Source organism: Hemicordylus capensis, chromosome 2 (assembly GCF_027244095.1).
Source record: "Hemicordylus capensis ecotype Gifberg chromosome 2, rHemCap1.1.pri, whole genome shotgun sequence".
Taxonomy (NCBI): domain Eukaryota; kingdom Metazoa; phylum Chordata; class Lepidosauria; order Squamata; family Cordylidae; genus Hemicordylus; species Hemicordylus capensis.
Window position 1 is genome coordinate 203,553,507 of NC_069658.1, and position 19,064 is coordinate 203,572,570.

A 19,064-nucleotide genomic window follows, 5' to 3' on the forward strand; every position below is an offset into this window, starting at 1 on the left:
CTGAAGCAGCTGCCTCCGTGCTGCTTGCCAGGGATCAGGTTCTGTTTTAGCGGCAATAGAAAAACTTCAGATTTCAAAACGAGGGGATCAGGCTTTTCTTCGCACTCTACAGGAGGCAAGTCATAGCCACTGTGAAGCTTTTCTGGGCTCTTTCATCCTGAAGTAAAACAAAGCATGAAGCCACCAGGGAACTCTTGATTTGGAGGGTAAGCGTAAGCCAGTTCAAGTTGCAACAACTGCATCTGAAAATCAGAGGAGGAGTATCCATGGTGGCCTGGTACAGACAATGTTTCTGCTCTAACCACAATTAAGACAGAGAGCATGCCTGCATTTTCCCTCTTCCATTGTTTTAACCATGGAATACTGTTGCACCTGCACTAACCAGATCTCCCCTTTTAAAAACAAGACTTTGAAACCATAACCACAAGCCTGGGTGTTATGGGAATCTTACTAGAACTGCTGCAAACATGGTATTAAGCCATGAATGGTAAGGGGGACAATATGAGCTGGTGGTACTACTACATAGCACTCCTGCATTATGCCAAGGGCATCAGAAAGGTCACTTAAGCACCAGGCCTCTAAGTGAGCAGAACATCTCTGCAACTAAACTCTGCAAGAGTGTTAACTATTGTAAAGAACACAGAAGCTGTTGGCAAGTTCAAGCATTTCTTTATTTTTACACTTAAATATCCTTTTTAAATACAGTATTATCACAATGGGGGGGGGGGGACATAAAAAGGCAAAACAAATGTAGAGGACCGGACAAGCTTTGGATTCACATTGAAAATGCTACCTGTATACCATGTAATACAGGAGAGTGGAGAATAAGTTATAAAGTTTTCAGAGTCACAACTGATGAGGACAGCAGGGCAGGGCTTGTACCAAATGTCTCAGACCAGGGCTGAGTTGGAGAGAAGTGTCTTCTGAACAGGTAATAAAAAGGCTGCTCCCATGTAAACAGTTCAGTAGCACCAGAAGGGGGTGGAGTGGGAAGGAGGACGGGTGATCATTACTACATCACTAAGGAGAAAAATTGCCTTGCAGGAGCAAGTTACCAATATTAGCACTGCAGGTTTTAAATAAAAGGCCAGGCTGAGGAGAATATGCAGTGCATTAGAACATTTTTTTAAGCTCTAAAAAAAATAAATCTAAACACTGCTTTCTAACAGGATTTAGAGTTCAGACACTGTCATTTCACTTAATTCTCATTTCATACTGCTCGAGGGAACCTTTAAACAAAACAAAAACCAATTTTACCTATGACCAGATCACCCAGTAAGAAACCATTTACGCTTCATCTTTCCCTCAAAGCTAAGTGCTGCTTTATTTCTCCAAGTTCAGAGGCACAAAAGATCAGCAGATAGGCCTTGATGGCTCAGGGAGGCAATTATGGCATACAGCCAGTATCCAACAGTTCAGATGCTACTAGAGTCTTCTGCCTGTTGTCCACTGGGAGGACTGCATACCAGTGGGTCAGAATACAAATTGGATTAAGTTAGGTTCAATTAACCTATTCCTACAATCTTTGCAACTTGGAATGTTAGTCAAGAGAGTTCCTTCGTTAAAAAAAAGAAAACCATGAAGCGCCACTATTTCAAAGGTGTAGTTGCTTCTGTTTGCAGAAAGCATATTCCAGCAGTCAGTCTGTCATTACTGGGAAGTGGCCAAGGGCTTCAGCAGCTAAAGCACTCAGCAGAAGAGTTCTCTTGTCAGATCTGTAAAAGTTGAAGCGAGCCCTACTGAAGCATCTTCCCTTTGAGGCTGCTTCTCATGAAGAGGCAAATATGCCACAGTGTTAGAGGCAATAAAAAACAAGGGAACAGGCTTCAGGGGCAGCCTATTTAAACACCCCTGGAGAGGACATCTATACCACAGCTGCCTATGGCTCCTGGTTCAGTGATGCAATGGCCAGCTAGCAACATGAAGCTGCATAATTTTTGCCCTTAAACAACAGCAGGAAGCCTGCTGGTTCCCTACATCTGTCCGCTGGGAGCTGCATGGAAAAGCTATGAATCATGGAGACTGGACGGGTTGCATGGACACATCCCACTCTGTGCTCTTGGAAGAAGATACAGAGAGAGATTTCACTCCTATTGCCTTCAAGAGCCATCCTTTGCACCTTTGGCCTAGAAGAGCCTCCCCAACCTTGGGTCCCCAGATGGTTTGCAGCTACAACTCCCCCCATCCCTAGCCCCAAGGGCATTTGGGAAGCCCTCGCCTAGAAGAACAGCCTCCTACAGGTGGTGCATCCCTTCTGGCACTGCTGGAATACCTGGCTTCAGCTCAAGTACTCTAGACCAGGGCTACTCAATTTCGGCCCTCCTGCAGACGTTGGCCTACAACTCCCGCAATCTCGGACAATTGGCCAAGGTGGCTGGGGATGCTGGGAGCTTAGCCCCCCCCCCAAACAGCTGGAGGGCTACAGCTGAGTAGCCCTGCTCTAGGCAGACATCCTCCTGAGAGGGTCACATCTGGAAACTGCTGCCTTTGAAAATCAAGCCAGCTTGTTTTAATAGCACCATTTATTTTGTAAGCCACCAGGATGGAAACGGGCAAGGATAGTTAGTAGTGTCACCAGTGCCCCTCTCAATCCCGAAGCCCAGGGTGGTCACACAGTAATATCTCTGAGGGCAGACCCTAACCCTAACTCTAACCCTAACTCTAACCCTTCGCTTCTCAAGGCAGGAAACGGACAAATTTTTAAGGCTCTACCGATTGAACATGCTCTAGGTCCCCTTCCCTCTGTCTGCTCCACTGACCCTAAAACCATTGCAGAAAGGAGATGTCTGCCTCCTCAACACATGGGACACCTTTTCTAAACCTTCCACTGCCACAGGAGGTGGCTCTGGGGTTCTGTGCAGCCAGAACAGCACAAGAGGAGCTTTGAGAGAATAAGAGGAAAAGTCAAGGAGGAATCTAAGTACTGATACCTTTTAAGAGTTTAAGATACCCACCATCTGTTCTGAAGACCCAACAACACACAGTAATGTGAGGCTTCCACAGGGTGCGATAATATCGTGGGAAAGATACACCATCAGAGAAACAGATCCCCTCCTCTCTCTGTGGTCATTTACAGAACAGCAGTGTTTCCATTAACTTTATCTTCTTGGGAGTAAGAGCCATCTCTGAAGGTCAGGGTTTTTTTAGATGGGTTGGAAAAATTCCTTCGTTACCATTTATCATTAGACCAGAGGGGGAGGCAAAGAGATGAGCTAGCCTCAGCTGTTCCTAGCATGGCTTGGATCCTATCGCCAGCCCCGAGTACCTTTTACAGGTAAAACGAGAGAGTGGCTGCAGGAGTTGTTCTTCAACTCTTCTTTCCCCCCACAACCAGCATCTAAAGTTGCCAGATGCTCAGAAGACTCCGCTCCTAAGAGCTCAGGGAGTCAACTGTGCCCATTTGGGAAGAAGCGGCTTCCCAAGGAGAAACACATGCATCCCCTGCAAAACTGTGCATCTATTAACTGCTTACATCTCCCCCTTCCCCTGAAATAAATATAAGTGCAGCAGCCTTTCACTGCGTGGGGAACCCCTAAAGGAATGTGGAATGGATGGGAGAGAAGGGTTCAGAAGGGTTCATACAGGGTCAGGGAGGTCTCGAGCAAGCTGGAGAAGGAAAGTTCAAAGTGGGGAATGCCTGCTGGGTGGTTTTACTAGGTCCTGCTCGAGGCAGAGGTACACCGTGGAGAATTCATGGCAAAAGGCCCAGCTTCAGCTGGACCAAAACATGTAATTGCAGAGGGAGGCAATAATGATCTGTTTACTGCAAAAGGAAAGTGGGGGGCGGACGAGAAGGATGCCCAGGGGGCTTGAGGAGAAAAGTGCATTTGTTATCCTGCAGGGAGGGAAGCGGTCAGGAAGACATGCGTGATGTGGGGCGGGGGGGGGTAGGCATGGCAGCTCTGAGGACAGCCCACCTTTCTCCCCTCCATTCCAGGACTCAGTTGGAGCAGCTACTGCATGCCTCCACCAATGCACACAACATGGGAGTCTTCTCCACTACCACCCTATTGCACCACTACAACCCTCCTGGGAGGGGCTGAATTTTGTGCTCCGACCCCGGACCCCTGCAGGTGCCCATTCCACTGTGTATAGGCCTCTTGCCCTCAAAAACTCATCTAGATTGTACTGGCTTGCTAGCATGAGAGGAGAAAGCCTTCAAGAAGTCAGCTCCAAACTCTTGTGCAACATGAAAGCAGTATTTTTTGGGGTTCAGGTGGCAGGGTGGGGAGAGAAGTAAAGGAAACGATGAGCAAAACCATAGGGCAGACGGAAAGGCATTTTATATAAGCCTCCTCTACCCCACATTTCAGTTTCTTAGAGATTTGCACCCCCCATAGAGGTGCAAATCGCTCCCGTGCTCCGCCCCATGCAGTCATTGTTCAAATAACCAGATCCCACAAAGGATTTAATCAGAGGCAGCAGACCTTAGCTCGGAACACGGACTGGAGTGTCAGCAACCGGTCACAGGATGTTCCAGTGAACATTCAGCACGCTTAAAAACACACACACACACACACACACACACACACAGATTGATCCCACCAGCTTCCATAAGGGCCAGCAAGATGGAGCGTGGCTCGGTTTGGATGAAGCTACAGGTCAGGACAGGAGGCTCCAGGATGAAAATGGTTCTGTACGACAGTTGCATGCCAAACTGTAGATGTGACCAGTTGGGGTCAAAGTTAATTCATACTTCTCTCTCTCTCTTTTAAAAGTTCCTCCAGAGAAATAAAGGGAGCAAATGTCACATAAATAAAAGACCACAGAGCTTAGGCTGTGCGACTGGGCGGAGCGGTCCAAGCGGGTGAGGTCACTTTCCAAAAAAGACACCGCACTGAAGAAGAAGATGATGAGAGAATGGGATGGGTGGCAGCAGCTCCACCTGGGATGAGAAGCCGGATGGAGAGAGACTCCACTGCACGTACAGACTCCTCGATATCATACAGTATCGCTCCCTTCCGCCCCACCCCCACCCCTCAATCTATCCGTTTTAGGAGAAGAGGCAGTGTCGCTCTATTGCTTAACATGACACACATTCACGTTTGGTCCTTGCAGGAAGTGGGGCAAGGAGCCTCCCCCACAGCAGCACTGCTGAGCTGGCCCCTTCGTCCCTGTATGTGGTTCAGCTGCTCCAGCGTTCAGAGGCTGCCCACCCACCCACCTACCCTGTCTGTAGAGGGAACCTCTCACTCGAGGCAGCCGCAAGCGCTCGGTGCAGTCCACGGGAGAATGCGCCTGTAGAAAGCAGGCCCCTTCTTTTCCACCCAACCCCCACCATTACATAACCCCCCGTGGCTGTAGCCAATCGATAAAATCTCTGTCAATAAATAGACATGGGGATAAGAGCTCTAATGGGTCGAGATGTGTCACACAGCCAGGGCTGGTCCCAGAGAGCATTCCTCCGAGGAGGGCTGCTCACCAGCTCTTTCTGGGGGTGGCCCCACACCCGGAGGCCGCAAACTGTCCTGTGGCACATTTGTGTGGATTGGCGGGGCGACTTCGGACTGACAGCTTTCAGACAGAAGGGGCTCCAGGGCCAGAGGGTCCTTCCCTGCCTCTGCCCGGCCCGAGGCTCTGCCACAAGGCACCAGGGAACTCACAGGGACAGAGTAGACACTCAGCTCCTTCTCCTCCGCGTAATGCGAGGGCATCTCCGGATCCTCCACGCTACTCTCCCCCTTGACTCCCAGCACCGACCTTTGGTCGACCTGGTAGTACACCACCGGCCCGTTGTTCAAGTAGGGCTGGTCGCCCTCGGCTGAGCTGGCTTGCTCAGAGCTGTCCGTAAAGCACAGGACGGAGGAACCCGGAGGCAGCTGGGCTTGGATGAGGATGGGGGTGGCCAGGCTCGGGCACAGGCCCTCGGGGACCGCCAGGGGCTCCTCCACAATGCACACGCCAAGGCTTTCCAGGCTGGAGCCGCTGCTGGAGTCTTCTTCGGCCTTCAGTCGCTCCAGCTCCTCAGCCGTCTGGAGGTGCATGACCGCCGTTTCGTTCTCAGCCACAAACGCCTGGAAGTCCTGCGTCTCCGGGGCCTGGGTTCCCAGCCAGTCGCTGCTGGAGCCAGGAGGAGTCTCTTCATCCAGAGTCTGGGCCCGGCTCACCTGCCGCTTGTTCTCCAGCTCTAGTTTCATAATGGTGTGGAGGTAGTGAGTCCGCACCCGGATGGGGTTGAATTCAATCCGCCCCGCCATGTTCCCACAGCCATCCCTGGAACAGCCGCAGGGGAAGGACATCCGGTCCACCTGGGTGGGGGAAGCGAGGGACAATGAAACTGTGCGTAGCCAGCGCACTGCGGAAGTCACTGGTTGACGCAAGCTCAGGCAGAGGCGCCAAGAGCCCGTCAGAAGCAGCATGCAGAAGCCACACTGACTACTACTGGCAAGCAACAGGAGAGCAAGCCAACATGCAGCCCATGGTCCCTACCACACTGCCCCCACCCCCATGCATGTTTCCAGGTTAACCTACTTCTCACTCTTGCATCCCACGGAGAACAATGACACAGGGGCGATGGAGCGCTCTGGGGAATCTGCCCAGTTCCATTGACTGCCAAGAGGAATATTGGCTGGGGCATTTCCCTTTCGAAATGATCAAATGTTGCTATTCCGTGTCAGGGAAATACAAAATAGCCTTACAACAGAAGCATCTCTTGGAGAGGAAAATATCTGGATTCCCCAACACAACTGCATGTTTATAATGCCAAGAAGTGGGGGGTGGGGGTGAGCTTATCGGAGGAAACTGAAGAACTGTAATGCAGACATGCTTGAGTACATCCTCATTCAATGTTAGAAGGATTCTGGGTGAGAATGACTGGATGAAGAATCTGGCACCCTGGAAACCTCCGTTTTCATTTAAACAGCAAATTAAGATTTAAAAAGCAAGTTTCTAGCCCTCACAGATATAAATATAGCATGTCAGAACATGGGTAGCGCTAAAAATTCAGCAGCTGTGGGTGGGCAGATTCAGAAAAAGGTAGCACGTAAGAATATGGCCAGTGCTAGATTCAGAAGCTGTGGAGGGATGTGGATTTCAAGTGGTCAAGCCTCCAGTAACCAGAATAGTTTCTTGTCCCTCCCCATGGCTAGCAGAAGTAGAACAGTGCAGAGCAAATGATGTAAGTGTGCTTTAGTTACATGCACACCAGTGTTCCCTGTAAGAGGGAACTCCATGTGGTTCACTACAGCTCCCAGAATCCCTAGCTGGAGTGGTCTTTGGCTGAGGGTGTTGGGAGTTGTAGTCAACAACACCTGGGATTTTCTGTTAGAGGGAACACTGATGCAACTACAGAACTCCAGCTGCACTGAGGCAGAATTCCCCCCCCCCTTTAATTAGCTCATTCTACAAGGCAGCCAGTAGTGGGAAGCAGAGGGACAGTGGATCCCACATGCAGGAGCATGTGCTCACACCCTGGAGAGACAGTCCTACTTCCCCAATAACCAGAGCTCCACAAGGCAGGACGACTGCTTGGATCATCCGACAGAGAGATGCCTCAGCACCACTGCTACATAAATAAGTTTGATAAATAAATAAATACCCACTCCAACCCAGGCATCAAAACATCTCCTTCCTTTTGGAGAGAACAGCCCAAGGTAGTGGGGATGTTCTCTTTTCATTTCTCAAGAGCCAGAGAAATAAGGCCATAGCTTCACTGAATGATTCCCACAAGGCCTCTCTCTGTATGCTCCGGGAGGGCAGGGAGAGCCACAGCTGACAGCCACTAGGGGCGCTACTGTCCCTCCAAGTGCCGGACTTGTAAATAGCCCAGGGCCACACAAACACCACTCGAATGCACATGGATAGCCCAGACAAACACAGGACAGCGCAGTAGAGTTCAGGCCAAAGCCTAGCGGTTTCCCCACCGACCTGGCATTTAATTCCAGCCTGGCTACAGGCACAGGCCTCGGGATCACAGTACAGCCGGCAGTCACAGCCACATTCCTCCCGTGACAGGCGGATGGCGCGCAGCTCTTGTTTCTCCTCCGCATCGATGCGATGCACTCCGGAGGCCCGAAGCAGGGCGCGGCGCCGCTTGGTGGGCAGGGGCTGCAGGAAGAAGTAATCATCCACCTCCACGTTCTCGACATCAAGGTCATCATCGGAGACGTCCTCCAGGGTCAAGCCATCCGCTTCCTCCGACTCAACGGTGCCGTTCTTTGTCAGCTAGTGGGAGGGTGCACAGGAGAGGGGAGACAGAGAAGGCACACACACAGGCAAAGTTAATCTTGACTTCTCAAGAGTCACAGCCCGCTTTGCAAGGTGCCAGGAGAGACCATGATTCCTGTGGTTTGGAACTGGCAGCAAGAGCAGCCCAACCCTCAGCATCAAGGGCTCCCTAGACAGCCACAATGCAATCCCAGGGGGAAAGGCAGGGTGGGGTTTGTTCCATGCATCTGCTACTAGGCCCTGCATTTCGAGGACCATGTAGAAGGGGCATTGAGGAGAGCCACCAAGATGGGTGAGGGGTCTGCAAACCAAGCCCTGTGAGGAATGGCAAAAGGAGCTGGGGAGGTTTAGCTTGGAAAAGAGAGGGGACAAGGCATGACACATGAGAAGTATGTGCTGGCCCTCTTCAAACATCTGGCACGTAGCAGGAGCAGTCTCAAACTCTGTGGCTCCTGAGGGCAGGACAAACGAATGGGGTGACATCACAAGGAAGCAAGTTTAGGCCAGACGTTAGGAAGAAGGTCTCAACTGTAAGAGCTGTCCGGCAGTGGAACAGCCCAGAGCATGCAGCGGTGGGCTCTCCTTCACTAGAGGCTGGTGATGCTGCAGCAGTGTCCTGCACCGAGACCTCCAAGGTTCCTTCCAACTCTAACGTCCTAGGATTCCAAGAGCAAAATCTGGCAGACCCCACAGAGGGCGACATCCCAGGGACCTTGGCTTTTCCAAAAAGCCACAGAACCCAGACACCAGATTCCTAGCCTTTATGTGCTGTAGAGCAAAACGGGAAAATGTGGACAGTGTCTGGCAAAGGCCTGGAAGGCATTGCAGCAGTTAAGGGACGGGACCTCCGTGATCCACACAGTCCCTTTGCAACAGTCAACAGTTCACTAGTGCCTACAGCCGATTCCCAGGCTCCATCCCCTTCCCTCTTTCTATCCTGCCTGCTAAGGTAAGTAGTCCCCCCCGCCCCCGCCAAGATTTAGGTTTTCAGAGCAAGGCCTGGGCTGCAATTTCCTAGTCCAATGGAAATCAATGGGACTTACTTCCAAGTAAACATCCATAGTGCACTGTTGGTTTGCTTAATGTAGGTTACTTGGGGCAGCAATGAGAGGCTTATAAAACAGTGTACAATAATTACGTCCATGCAACCTTGATATGATGGATGCCAGTCCTACTTGGCAACTCCTCTACCCAACCAGGCCAGAGGGGCCAAATGAGTACTAACACACACACTCCCCTCCCCAAGCAGGGAGGAGACAGTCTCATCCCTCAGGGCTTTGTCAAATGGACCCCTGTCCAAGGGGCATTGCCAATTCTGGTTCCATAAGGAGTCTATTTATACAATGTGCAACATATATACATGCTGCATCCACACATGACATTTTAAGGTTTAATATTAAGCAGAGCATGTGAAATGTATCACTCTTCCAAAGGGTGAGAGTGGGTGTTCATAATTTTTGTGGGTGTGGAATCTGCTATCTTTACCATTTCACTTTGGCTCAGGAATATGCATCAGCATTTCAGCTTCATACCAATTTATATAGCCCGCCCCGTGTACACAGTGCATTACAGTGGTAACATAAGGGGAAAAGAGATGGGGCTGGGGCGTTATCTCTATCCCAATGAGCTTATAATCTGTTCTCCAGGTAGGAGACTGAACAGCAATCTACAGGTGAAGACTGTAGCAGGCAAGGCTACAGCATCGGGGGCTTTTAAGTTTGGAAAAGAGGCAACTACAAGGAGACATGATAGGTGTATAAAATTATGCATGGAGTAGAGAGTGACAGAGATAAAACTTCCCCCCTCTCTCACAACATTAGAACCACGGGCCATCCCATGAAATTGAAGGCCAGGAAATTTAGGACCGACCAAAGGAAGTACTTTTTCACACAGTGCATAGTTAATCTATGGAATTCTCTGCTACGGGATGTGGTAATGGCCACTAGCTTGGATGGCTTTGACAAATTTATGGAGGACAAGTCTCTCAATGGCTACTAGTCTAGTGGCTATAGGCCATCTCCAGCCTCAGAGGCAAGATGCCTCTAAATACCAGTTGCAGGAGAGCAACAGCAGGAAGGCATGCCTTCACCTCTTGCCTGTGGGCTTCTCAGAGGCATCTGGTGGGCCACTGTGGGCTACACGATGCTGGACTAGATATGCCTTCGGCCTGATCCAGCAGGACTGTTTGTAGTTAGAGCTGCTAAGAACATAACATGCAAAAAGTTTGAGTCTTCCAAGGTAGTGAACGAGGAGGAGAAAAGGTGCCCATAGCTGTTGTGTCATGCCAGAATGCCCTGCGTTTGTGTTCCTCAGAATTCTGAGTAACATTAACTCTGTTTCAGAAGAGAGTTTCTAAACCTCATGTTTACAAGGATAAGCCTTACGGAGTGATATAGGAAGAGCAACAGATTTCACTGTGTGCGCCATCACTCACACATTTGCTTGATGTCCTAGATCCCTCCTATCAAGACTCTGCCACATTTTTTCAGATTTGTTTGCCACCAAAAGTTGCTTAACCTATAAACTTGCTGCCATGGAATACATTTTCTCTAGTGCAGTTGTTGCAGCATACCAAAGAAACAGAAACAAAAGGAAGTCATTGTTTTAGAAGCAGAACACAGGTACAATTACTCATGCCATTTTTATTTTATGAATTGTCTTAGGAAATCCATCCAAGTCCCTGCGTTTCAGAGGCACTGGATGAGCTGTAGACTAGGCATCCTGGTATACTCTCATGTGGCTTTAAGGAGTGACCTGTAAAATTCTCATCTAAGGTGGCCTGCACACCTCTTCCCAGGAGAACAATGCACACACAGGCTGATACAGCATCCACAGCCTCATAAGCCAAAAAAAAAAAAAAAAAGATTAGTTCTACTATGAATTTCTATAGAGGACAGCTGTCTAGAGATTTCAGCTATATGGAGTGGAGCAGAATTTGCTCCCTTTTCTCCATTTCCCCCAAACCCTCCTCCAAGGTGTGTGCACATTCTCACAGCCAACAGTACTGCCAATGGCAAAGAGAGCTGGCAGCACAAACAAAGCAAGTGGAAGCTATTTCATCAGACTAGGATTACAGAGGGACCGTTCCTCTGGGGCATGATGCAACAAAGCCTCGTTTTGGGACTGCCTGAGGTCACAGCAACATTATCTGTGCAATGACTTTCTCCCCCCTCCCCCCGCCACAGGCAAAAACACCTCTTTAAATAGGTAGCAATGAGAGCTGGTGTGGTGCAGTGCCTTGGAACACAAAACCCCCTAACGTGGGTTCTGGCTTCCCAGACAATGGACGTGTCACTACTCCAAAGAGTTTGTTGTGAGGTTCACACCATTGCAGCCACTTGGAGGAAGGAGGAAATCCAAGGATAGCCAATGAGACGGATGATAACCTTACCAGCCAACTGGTCAGCTGGAAAGCAGTAGAAATTTATTCTGCTTCCAAGATCCAGAGTCTAAGGTACTTGCAGTTTGCTGATTAATAAATAAATTGAACAAAAATAATAACTGACTGACCAGATGGAGGCAAGGAAGAATATGGCTATTGGGCTTAGATGGCAAAGAGTGATTCAGGGGTGGGCAAGGGATGAGAGGGACAGAACCAGGAGCAGGTGCCATGAAAAAGACTATGGGCAACTAACTGAGCACTTGAATCCAGATTGCTGGCCACGGAAAATCTCTCTGGTTTAAGCCTCCACTAGGCAGAATCTACACACTGCCATCCATGAAACATGCAGAGGGAAAAATCAAGCTTTTCAGAAATTTACGCTGCGTGCAGAACAGAGAGACTCCACCTTGGTGGTGCACTTCAAACACATTATTTTCCTCAGACGTCAGGGTCCACACTGTGGCATTCTGGTGAAGCAGAAACCAACACCTGCCTCTGTTTTGGGGGGGAATGTGCATTTTGTTTTATTTATTTATGCAGGCTTCCTATGCCTACATCAAAGCATGTCTCAAACTGTATTGGCACTACCCTAAGTCATCTGCCCTCCCTGAACACTTTTGATCTTCTCCGCTGCAGGGACCGAAGGAAGCACAACCTAGGCCTAGTTCTGGCAAACTTAAGAGAGGATAAATGTGTTTCGGGATTGCTGCAAATGAATGCTCACATGATTAAATGCTTCTGCTTGCTTTTTAAAAAGGTTCTTGCACATGGAGAACTAGTATGTCAAGAAGAAGGGTTCTATCCTTATCTCCCATGCACTAGTCTTCTATATTCAGGGATTTTTGTGTGTGGTTTGTATGGAGGAGCATTCGGTCATGTCAACCCCCATCTGCAGCCTGAAGTGGTAGAGTCCAAAAACAAGCTCATTTGCTGTTTGTGAGAACTAGGCCATTGTGAACGCATCAGCTGAAGGACCTACAGGATGTGTGTTTGTCTCTTTTGCTAAAGTGGTTGTCATGGCAGCAAAAGACTGATTGGAAATTCTAGGTTTGTAGACAGAAGCATCCAGTCTAGTAAGGGAAACCCAGTTGCTAGGCAACCCACAGGGCACACAGGCCAGACAGCCAGAAGGCATGATAGGGAGAAGACTGGAGAAAGAAGCTTGCTTCTGAGAGGGTGGTGGTGGCGGGTGGGGGGGGGGGGCGGGGGGAGGCAAAGACTCAGAGTCTCTCACCGCAACCCTTGAGCCTTTTCATGAATCAGCTGGATAGAAAACAGAAGGCCTATGCAAAGAGGCTAGAGCCAGGTCATCAGAGGAGAACTGGCAAAAGCCACTAGCAGATCCCTCCTCTCTGCAATGCTAAGATGCCTCCACTGCAGGAAGGAGTGTTGATGGGGGATCCTCCATGCTCTCTCTCAGCAACCTAATCCATGCTAAAACCACACTGCCCAACCACCCTCAGTGGGAGATCCCCCACAAGGCGAGGCTCTTCTGCCACAACAAATAAATCTCCAAGGATCTCAGGCTCTTGTTTTTGCTTTATTCTGGTTCTGCTCAGACATACGTGAAGGGCTGTGTGTGTATTCCAGGCCAACGCAGGAGAGACATGGCGTTTGATATGGGGTACAGATCTGGCATGGATTAGCAGAAGCAGAGAAAAACACACTGCAAAAATAACCAAAGATGTAAATCTGACACACAGTTTTCATTATTTTAGTATAGCAGAACAACAACAACAGGTCTACAGACATGCAGAGGGGTATAAAGGATCATGGAGATCTTACACAGCACTTCCCGTAGGTCGACCTCTAAGCACTTGGGAAGGGGGACCAATTACGACCACTAATGCTCAACCTGGGAAAACTGCTTCCAGGCACAAAGTGAATTCCCTATAGCCACTGTGCTATGTTGTCTGTGGATGTGCCAAAGCGTGCCCAGGACTACATCCAAAAAAGCCAGGGAGCTCAGGACTCTCTACAAGTCAATGGATGGGGCCGGCAGCAAGGCATTTCTGCTGGACCGTGCAATACCTTCATTTTCTTGGCATGGAGCTTCTCCTCCTTCAGGTGCTCTCGGAGGATCTCGCGGTGATTCACTTCCTGCTCCTGGGCAAACTCCCCAAGGGTGTACCTGCGGACGGAGTTGTGGCGTTGGGCCATGCCCAAGGAGCTGCCCCCTTGGCTGGGCACACTTGTAAACCCCTGACGCCTTGCAAAGTAGTACACAGTCACTTGGTCAAAGCGCACGTTCTTCCTGCGCAGCTGTTTCTGCCTTTTCAGGATGGAGGTTGCTGAGATGCAAGAAAACAGAACATTAGACACCATGGAAGAAGTGCTGGAGAAAAAGAGAAAGGAAAGCTGAGATATGAAGCTGTCCTCATATACCAATGTAATTCCCCCCGACCCCTCATCATCTCTAGGGTACCTACAGCAGGCCTTGACAAATTTTCTTTGGATGTAGGAGCCAATCAATGGACACTTGACAAAATCACCAGACTTTGTGACAGACATGGTGAAGGGGACAGAGGATAAACGGGCTTCTCTTTAGCCCCTTTACAAGTAGCATACTTAGAGCAGGAACAGGGCTGCTTGGGACAAATAAATAACTCCACCTCTGAATATCCTAGTTGATCTGCCAAGGCCTGGCCTAAAGGTTTGCATGGCTGCACTTGTGATGTGGTTGACAGGAGAGTTCTTCTACTACAGGGGATGTTCGAATCTTCCACACTGATCTCCATGCCAGGGAATCCTAAGCAACGCAGAAGATTCCAATGCACACTCTATAGCAGCCACACTGCTCATGCATTGCCCTGGCCAAGGCTGTTGGGCTTCCCCACGGACTCTGTGAACCAAGAGCAAGCTCCCAAACACATACCTAACTCCCCACTGCAGCCTCATTCTGCAGGGAAAGATTTCCCAGGGTCATACTCTACCACAATAGGATTTGGCAGAATCTTGAAGAACACTTATAATAAATAAGTAAAAAGGAGCAACTTTCAAGCAACAATGGAAATATGTTGCCATTGTCTTTATGCACACACCAGAAATCCGGAGTCATCAAAAGGGGATTTCTCAGTTCTGACAAGCCCCATTTGATCTCTAATGGCCACTAATCTCCAGTTCTTGTCTTTATGCACGCCTTCTCCATCATTCCTTAAGCTCCAACTTCTTCCCAAAGTCCAGCCAACCTCCAGACTTTGGCTAAATGTATCAGAGTAGCAGGAAAAAGGACAGCATTCCAATCCACACCCCTAATTAGTAAAGAATTCTAGCACATATACCTACACACACACAGACACACAGCGAGAGCGATAAACTCATCCCAGAGCTTACCAGACCATGAGATCACCAAGCAATTAATTGTGATCCTTAATGCTCCATGAGGACATGTCAGTCAAAATACTGTGGACTGCACACCACACAGAAGAGGCTATAATAAATGGCTCCTGCGCTTTTCACAATTCACGTTTATTAAGTCCCAGATGGGAAAGCAGGCAGCACCCTGGAGACATGTCCTCTCAGGATCAAAACCGTGAAAGCAACTTCTTGTGCATTCTTAGGTGCTACACGAACCACACACTCCGTAAGGTCCAACCAGTTTCACTTAAGACTGCAGGTTTTGTTTGATTATGTAAACACACTGATTAGAGTTACTACAGAGTCAGAACTAAGATCTGTTAGGGGAATGCAGCTAAGTCAGACACATAGTAAGGGAATAGGGAGGGCCCTACCTTTGAAAAAGCTACTCTGACCAGATTTTCCTGGTCAGAAAAACAGAAACCGTTACCTGGAATGCTGAAACCACTACCTTGGTTTTGGGGGACCAAGGTGGATATTCTTCTTTTTGTGGAGAACCATTACATTCTATGCTATACTGATAAACGGCTGATGAAGTGAGACATCTATGGGTACCTGCTCTAGTAAGATAGGCTAATTCCACTGTGAGTGGGACACACACACACACCCAGACAAGAGTGTCCCGTGTTCCGCAGAATGACAGGCCCCCATGATGCAGCTGCTTACGTATGAAGCCAGTAGAGCTGGGAGGATTGACACTGTCACAGCTGTCTGCACTGTCACTGTTGGAGATCTCATCATCCGAGTTGGAGACGGGTGAGCCCACGTCCACATCATCAAACTTCCTCTTGAGGCTGGCACTTGTGATTGCATCCATTTGTCTCTGGCTCGCATGGAGAGCCAAAGAGGAGAAAGGAGACTAGTGTCAACTGAAGATCTCCAACTCCAGGTCTACTGTTGGGGTAAACCTGGTAAGGGAGGAGGGGGGAAAAGGATGTGTTGAGAGAAAAATCAGCCACTTGCCCACCCCAGAACAGGCTATAGGCGGTGCAGCGAACACACCCTGGGACCACCCATTCCCAGCTCGCCCTGCTCTTCTGCTGCTTTCCATTAGTGCTGAACTAAACAGCTTCTAATAAGAGCCACCCCACATCCGACTGACTCCCAAGCACACTCTCCCCCGCCCCACAGCTTCCCATTACCCAATGGCCACCCACAAAGCAGCTGCTGCTCTGCAAAGGATAGCATGAGGCATCCACCTAGCTTTGCAGCCTCAGCCTGCACAGCTTTCACACATACTAATCTGCTGGGATTGGCGGGGGAAGAGAAAGGCAAGGCCTTCAACAGACCCACCTGATGCTCTCTGCAGCTCCTCTTTTCACCACCATCACCATGACTGGTAGTTCAGGTTGCCCCACTGAAAGCTCCCCTTTCCATAAGTGCTGGGGTTAGGTGGGGAACACTTGACATGGTTAAACCTTGTTCGTTGTTCTGTAATGTTATTGAATGCAACACATTGTTAGCCACTCATCTGGTGGCCAATCAGGGGTGGGCCTTCTCTTTTGCTGCCCTGAGACTTTGGAATGCGCTTCCTGATGAAACAAGAGCCTCCCCATCACTTTTTAAAAGTTTCTAAAGACACTTTTATTCACCCAAGCTTTTTAACTAGAATTGTGGCTTTAAATTGTGTTAATGCTTTTATTTGCTTTATGTGGTTGTGAACTGCCCAGAGACATAGGTTTGGAGCAGTGTACATATACGTACATACATATATATTTATATTTTAAAAGAGAGTCTTAGAAGGTAGATTTTGATAAGCACTTTCCACATCCAAGTTGTCCCCACCGCCATGTGTTAAGTCAACCCTTTCACAGTTAATACACATGTCCACACATCTTTGTCAGATGTCAACATGTCACCAGAGAGCCAGCATGGTGTAGTGGTTAGAGTGCTGGACTAGGACCTGTCAGCGATTCCCTAGGCATCATTTTAAAAGTTCAAATCCCCATTCAGCCATGAAACTAGCTGGGTGACTCTGGGCCAGTCACTTCTCTCTCAGCCTAACCTACTTCACAGGGTTGTCGTGAAAGAGAAACTCAAGTATGTAGTACACCGCTCTGGGCTCCTTGGAGGAAGAGCGGGATATAAAAGTCAATAATAATAATAATAATAATAATAATGATGATGATGATGATAATGATACACTGGAACATCTGCAAAAAATACAAGCTACCTGTAGCCAAGAATTGGTGGGACCATAAAATTGAAAAAGTTGAAGAAAATGAAGATGTAAAAATATTATGGGACTTCCGACTACAAACAGACAAACATCTGCCACACAATACATCAGATATAACTGTAGTCGAGAAGAAAGAAAAACAAGTGAAAATAATCGACATAGCAATACCAGGGGATAGCAGAATAGAAGAAAAAGAAATAGAAAAAAATCACCAAATACAAAGATCTACAAATTGAAATTGAAAGGCTGTGGCAGAAAAAGACCCAAATAATCCCAGTAGTAATTGGCGCCCTGGGTGCAGTTCCAAAAGACCTTGAAGAGCACCTCAACACCATAGGGGCCACAGAAATCACCATCAGCCAATTACAAAAAGCAGCTTTACTGGGAACAGCCTATATTCTGCGACGATAGCTATAACAACTGACAACAAAATTCAGCCATCCCAGGTCCTTGGGAAGGACTCGATGTCTGGATAAAACAAGCCAGTCGATAACACCTGTCTGACTGTGTAAACAAGAAAATACTACTACTAATAATAATAAAGTTAGGTTGCCACCATGTGGTACGGGCCATCACGCAGAGATAAAAGAGCAGAGGTATATATCTCCGAGCCACCAAAAGTTTGCTCAGTGACCAAACCATTCCCTGTGCAACCAGCACTGCTTAGAGAGCTGGTGGTGTGATGTAGTGACTAAGAGACTGAGCTGTAAACACAGACCTCCTTTCTTTGAAACTTGCCTCTACCCTGAACGCTCTAGATGGCCTTAGGCAAGCTGCTCTGCCTCAGCTGCAATAGGAGATCATGAGATCTATCCACTCTCTTCTTATTGGTCCAATGTTGTTACACTATCCAGGCAGGCCGGATGCCTTTTATGTAAATTTTCTTCTTTCAGACCGATGCCGAGATTACCTTTTGGGTGACCAAATTTTATGCCACTGTTTGTAACATCAGGCAACAAATGATTAACCCTTATGTTATGTACTTTATGTAAAGTACATGAGTTATTCTGGTGGTGGGTTGGTAGTTTAGTATTATTCAGTATCATTCATTATTATTTAGTATTGGAGTATTTTAAGTTGTGTTGCCTGTAACTGTTGATTATTGTAACTGCTGGCTGGTCATGGACCGTAATAAATGAATGATGAAGAAGAATCTCTACATCGTTTATGAGGTGGTGGATTACAACAAGGTAACTCATGTGAAATATTTTGCACACTCAAAAATCTCTATACAAATGCTAAGGAGGATTATTATTTCTTGAGCTCTGCATGGCACTAGCATTCCTATAGAAGTATGCATTTCATCTCAACTGGTCCTACTTAAGTGCAATTTTTAAAAAAACTTTTCTTTTTGTGGGGAGGGGTGTGCATTTGTTTGTGCCTGTATGACCCCTGTGCCTGCAGAGAGAGTCAAAAAGCAACACATTGCTGAGCAGGGGCAATGCTGAAGTGCAAACCTGAAGGCTGTTACTCAACAAGCTGGTCTATGGGGCAGAGCAGAAACCACGAGGGGCCTCAAGTTGTTCTCTTCAGACTTGGATTGCAGCAGCTCAGTCTACAAAGGTACCAGTGGATTCTTATGTCTAACTGCATACAGCCAAGGTTTATGCACTTGCAAAACCACAACTGCACTTTGTAACAAGGAATATATTTTATTTACTTGCCTCATTTATACTACACCTTATGACCTTGCCTCAATGTGGCTTACAAAAACAAATTCAAAACATGCTCACACAGTGATGGAAACCAAGCAAGTTTTAAAAAACACCAACACACACAAGACCAGTCGGCAGAACCAAAACAAAACATCAACAAGTGGAAGGAAACAAAAAGAACTCTTAAAAAGCCACTGAAAGCATAAGAGAAAAGAACATAGCCTCCAATGCAGGAGTAGTTAGCTGGTGCCAATTCCCAAGAGTTCCCTTCCTACTAAAACCACAAACAAGTTTTTAGTATTCGTACAGAAAAGAAAATATTGAA

At 48.0% G+C, this 19,064-nt stretch overlaps 1 protein-coding gene across 7 annotated transcripts in view; it reads right to left on the bottom strand.

Annotated features, from left to right (window-relative positions):
- Nucleotides 1-649: 649 nt before the first annotated feature.
- Nucleotides 650-19,064, bottom strand: part of CSRNP2 (cysteine and serine rich nuclear protein 2) — a 54,918-nt gene continuing 36,503 nt past the window's right edge. For 6 of the 7 annotated variants that reach the window (XM_053300225.1, XM_053300222.1, XM_053300220.1 and 3 more), the window contains 4 exons: nt 15,572-15,813; nt 13,580-13,839; nt 7,867-8,163; nt 650-6,248 (listed from right to left, as the gene is read on the bottom strand). In XM_053300225.1, the coding sequence (XP_053156200.1) occupies nt 5,370-6,248; nt 7,867-8,163; nt 13,580-13,839; nt 15,572-15,722 (1,587 nt within the window). In that variant the 5' untranslated portion in view covers nt 15,723-15,813 and the 3' untranslated portion in view covers nt 650-5,369. Of the gene's footprint in view, nt 6,249-7,866; nt 8,164-13,579; nt 13,840-15,571; nt 15,814-16,198; nt 17,388-19,064 lie in introns of those variants that run through there. The other variant, XM_053300224.1, reaches the window with a different exon arrangement.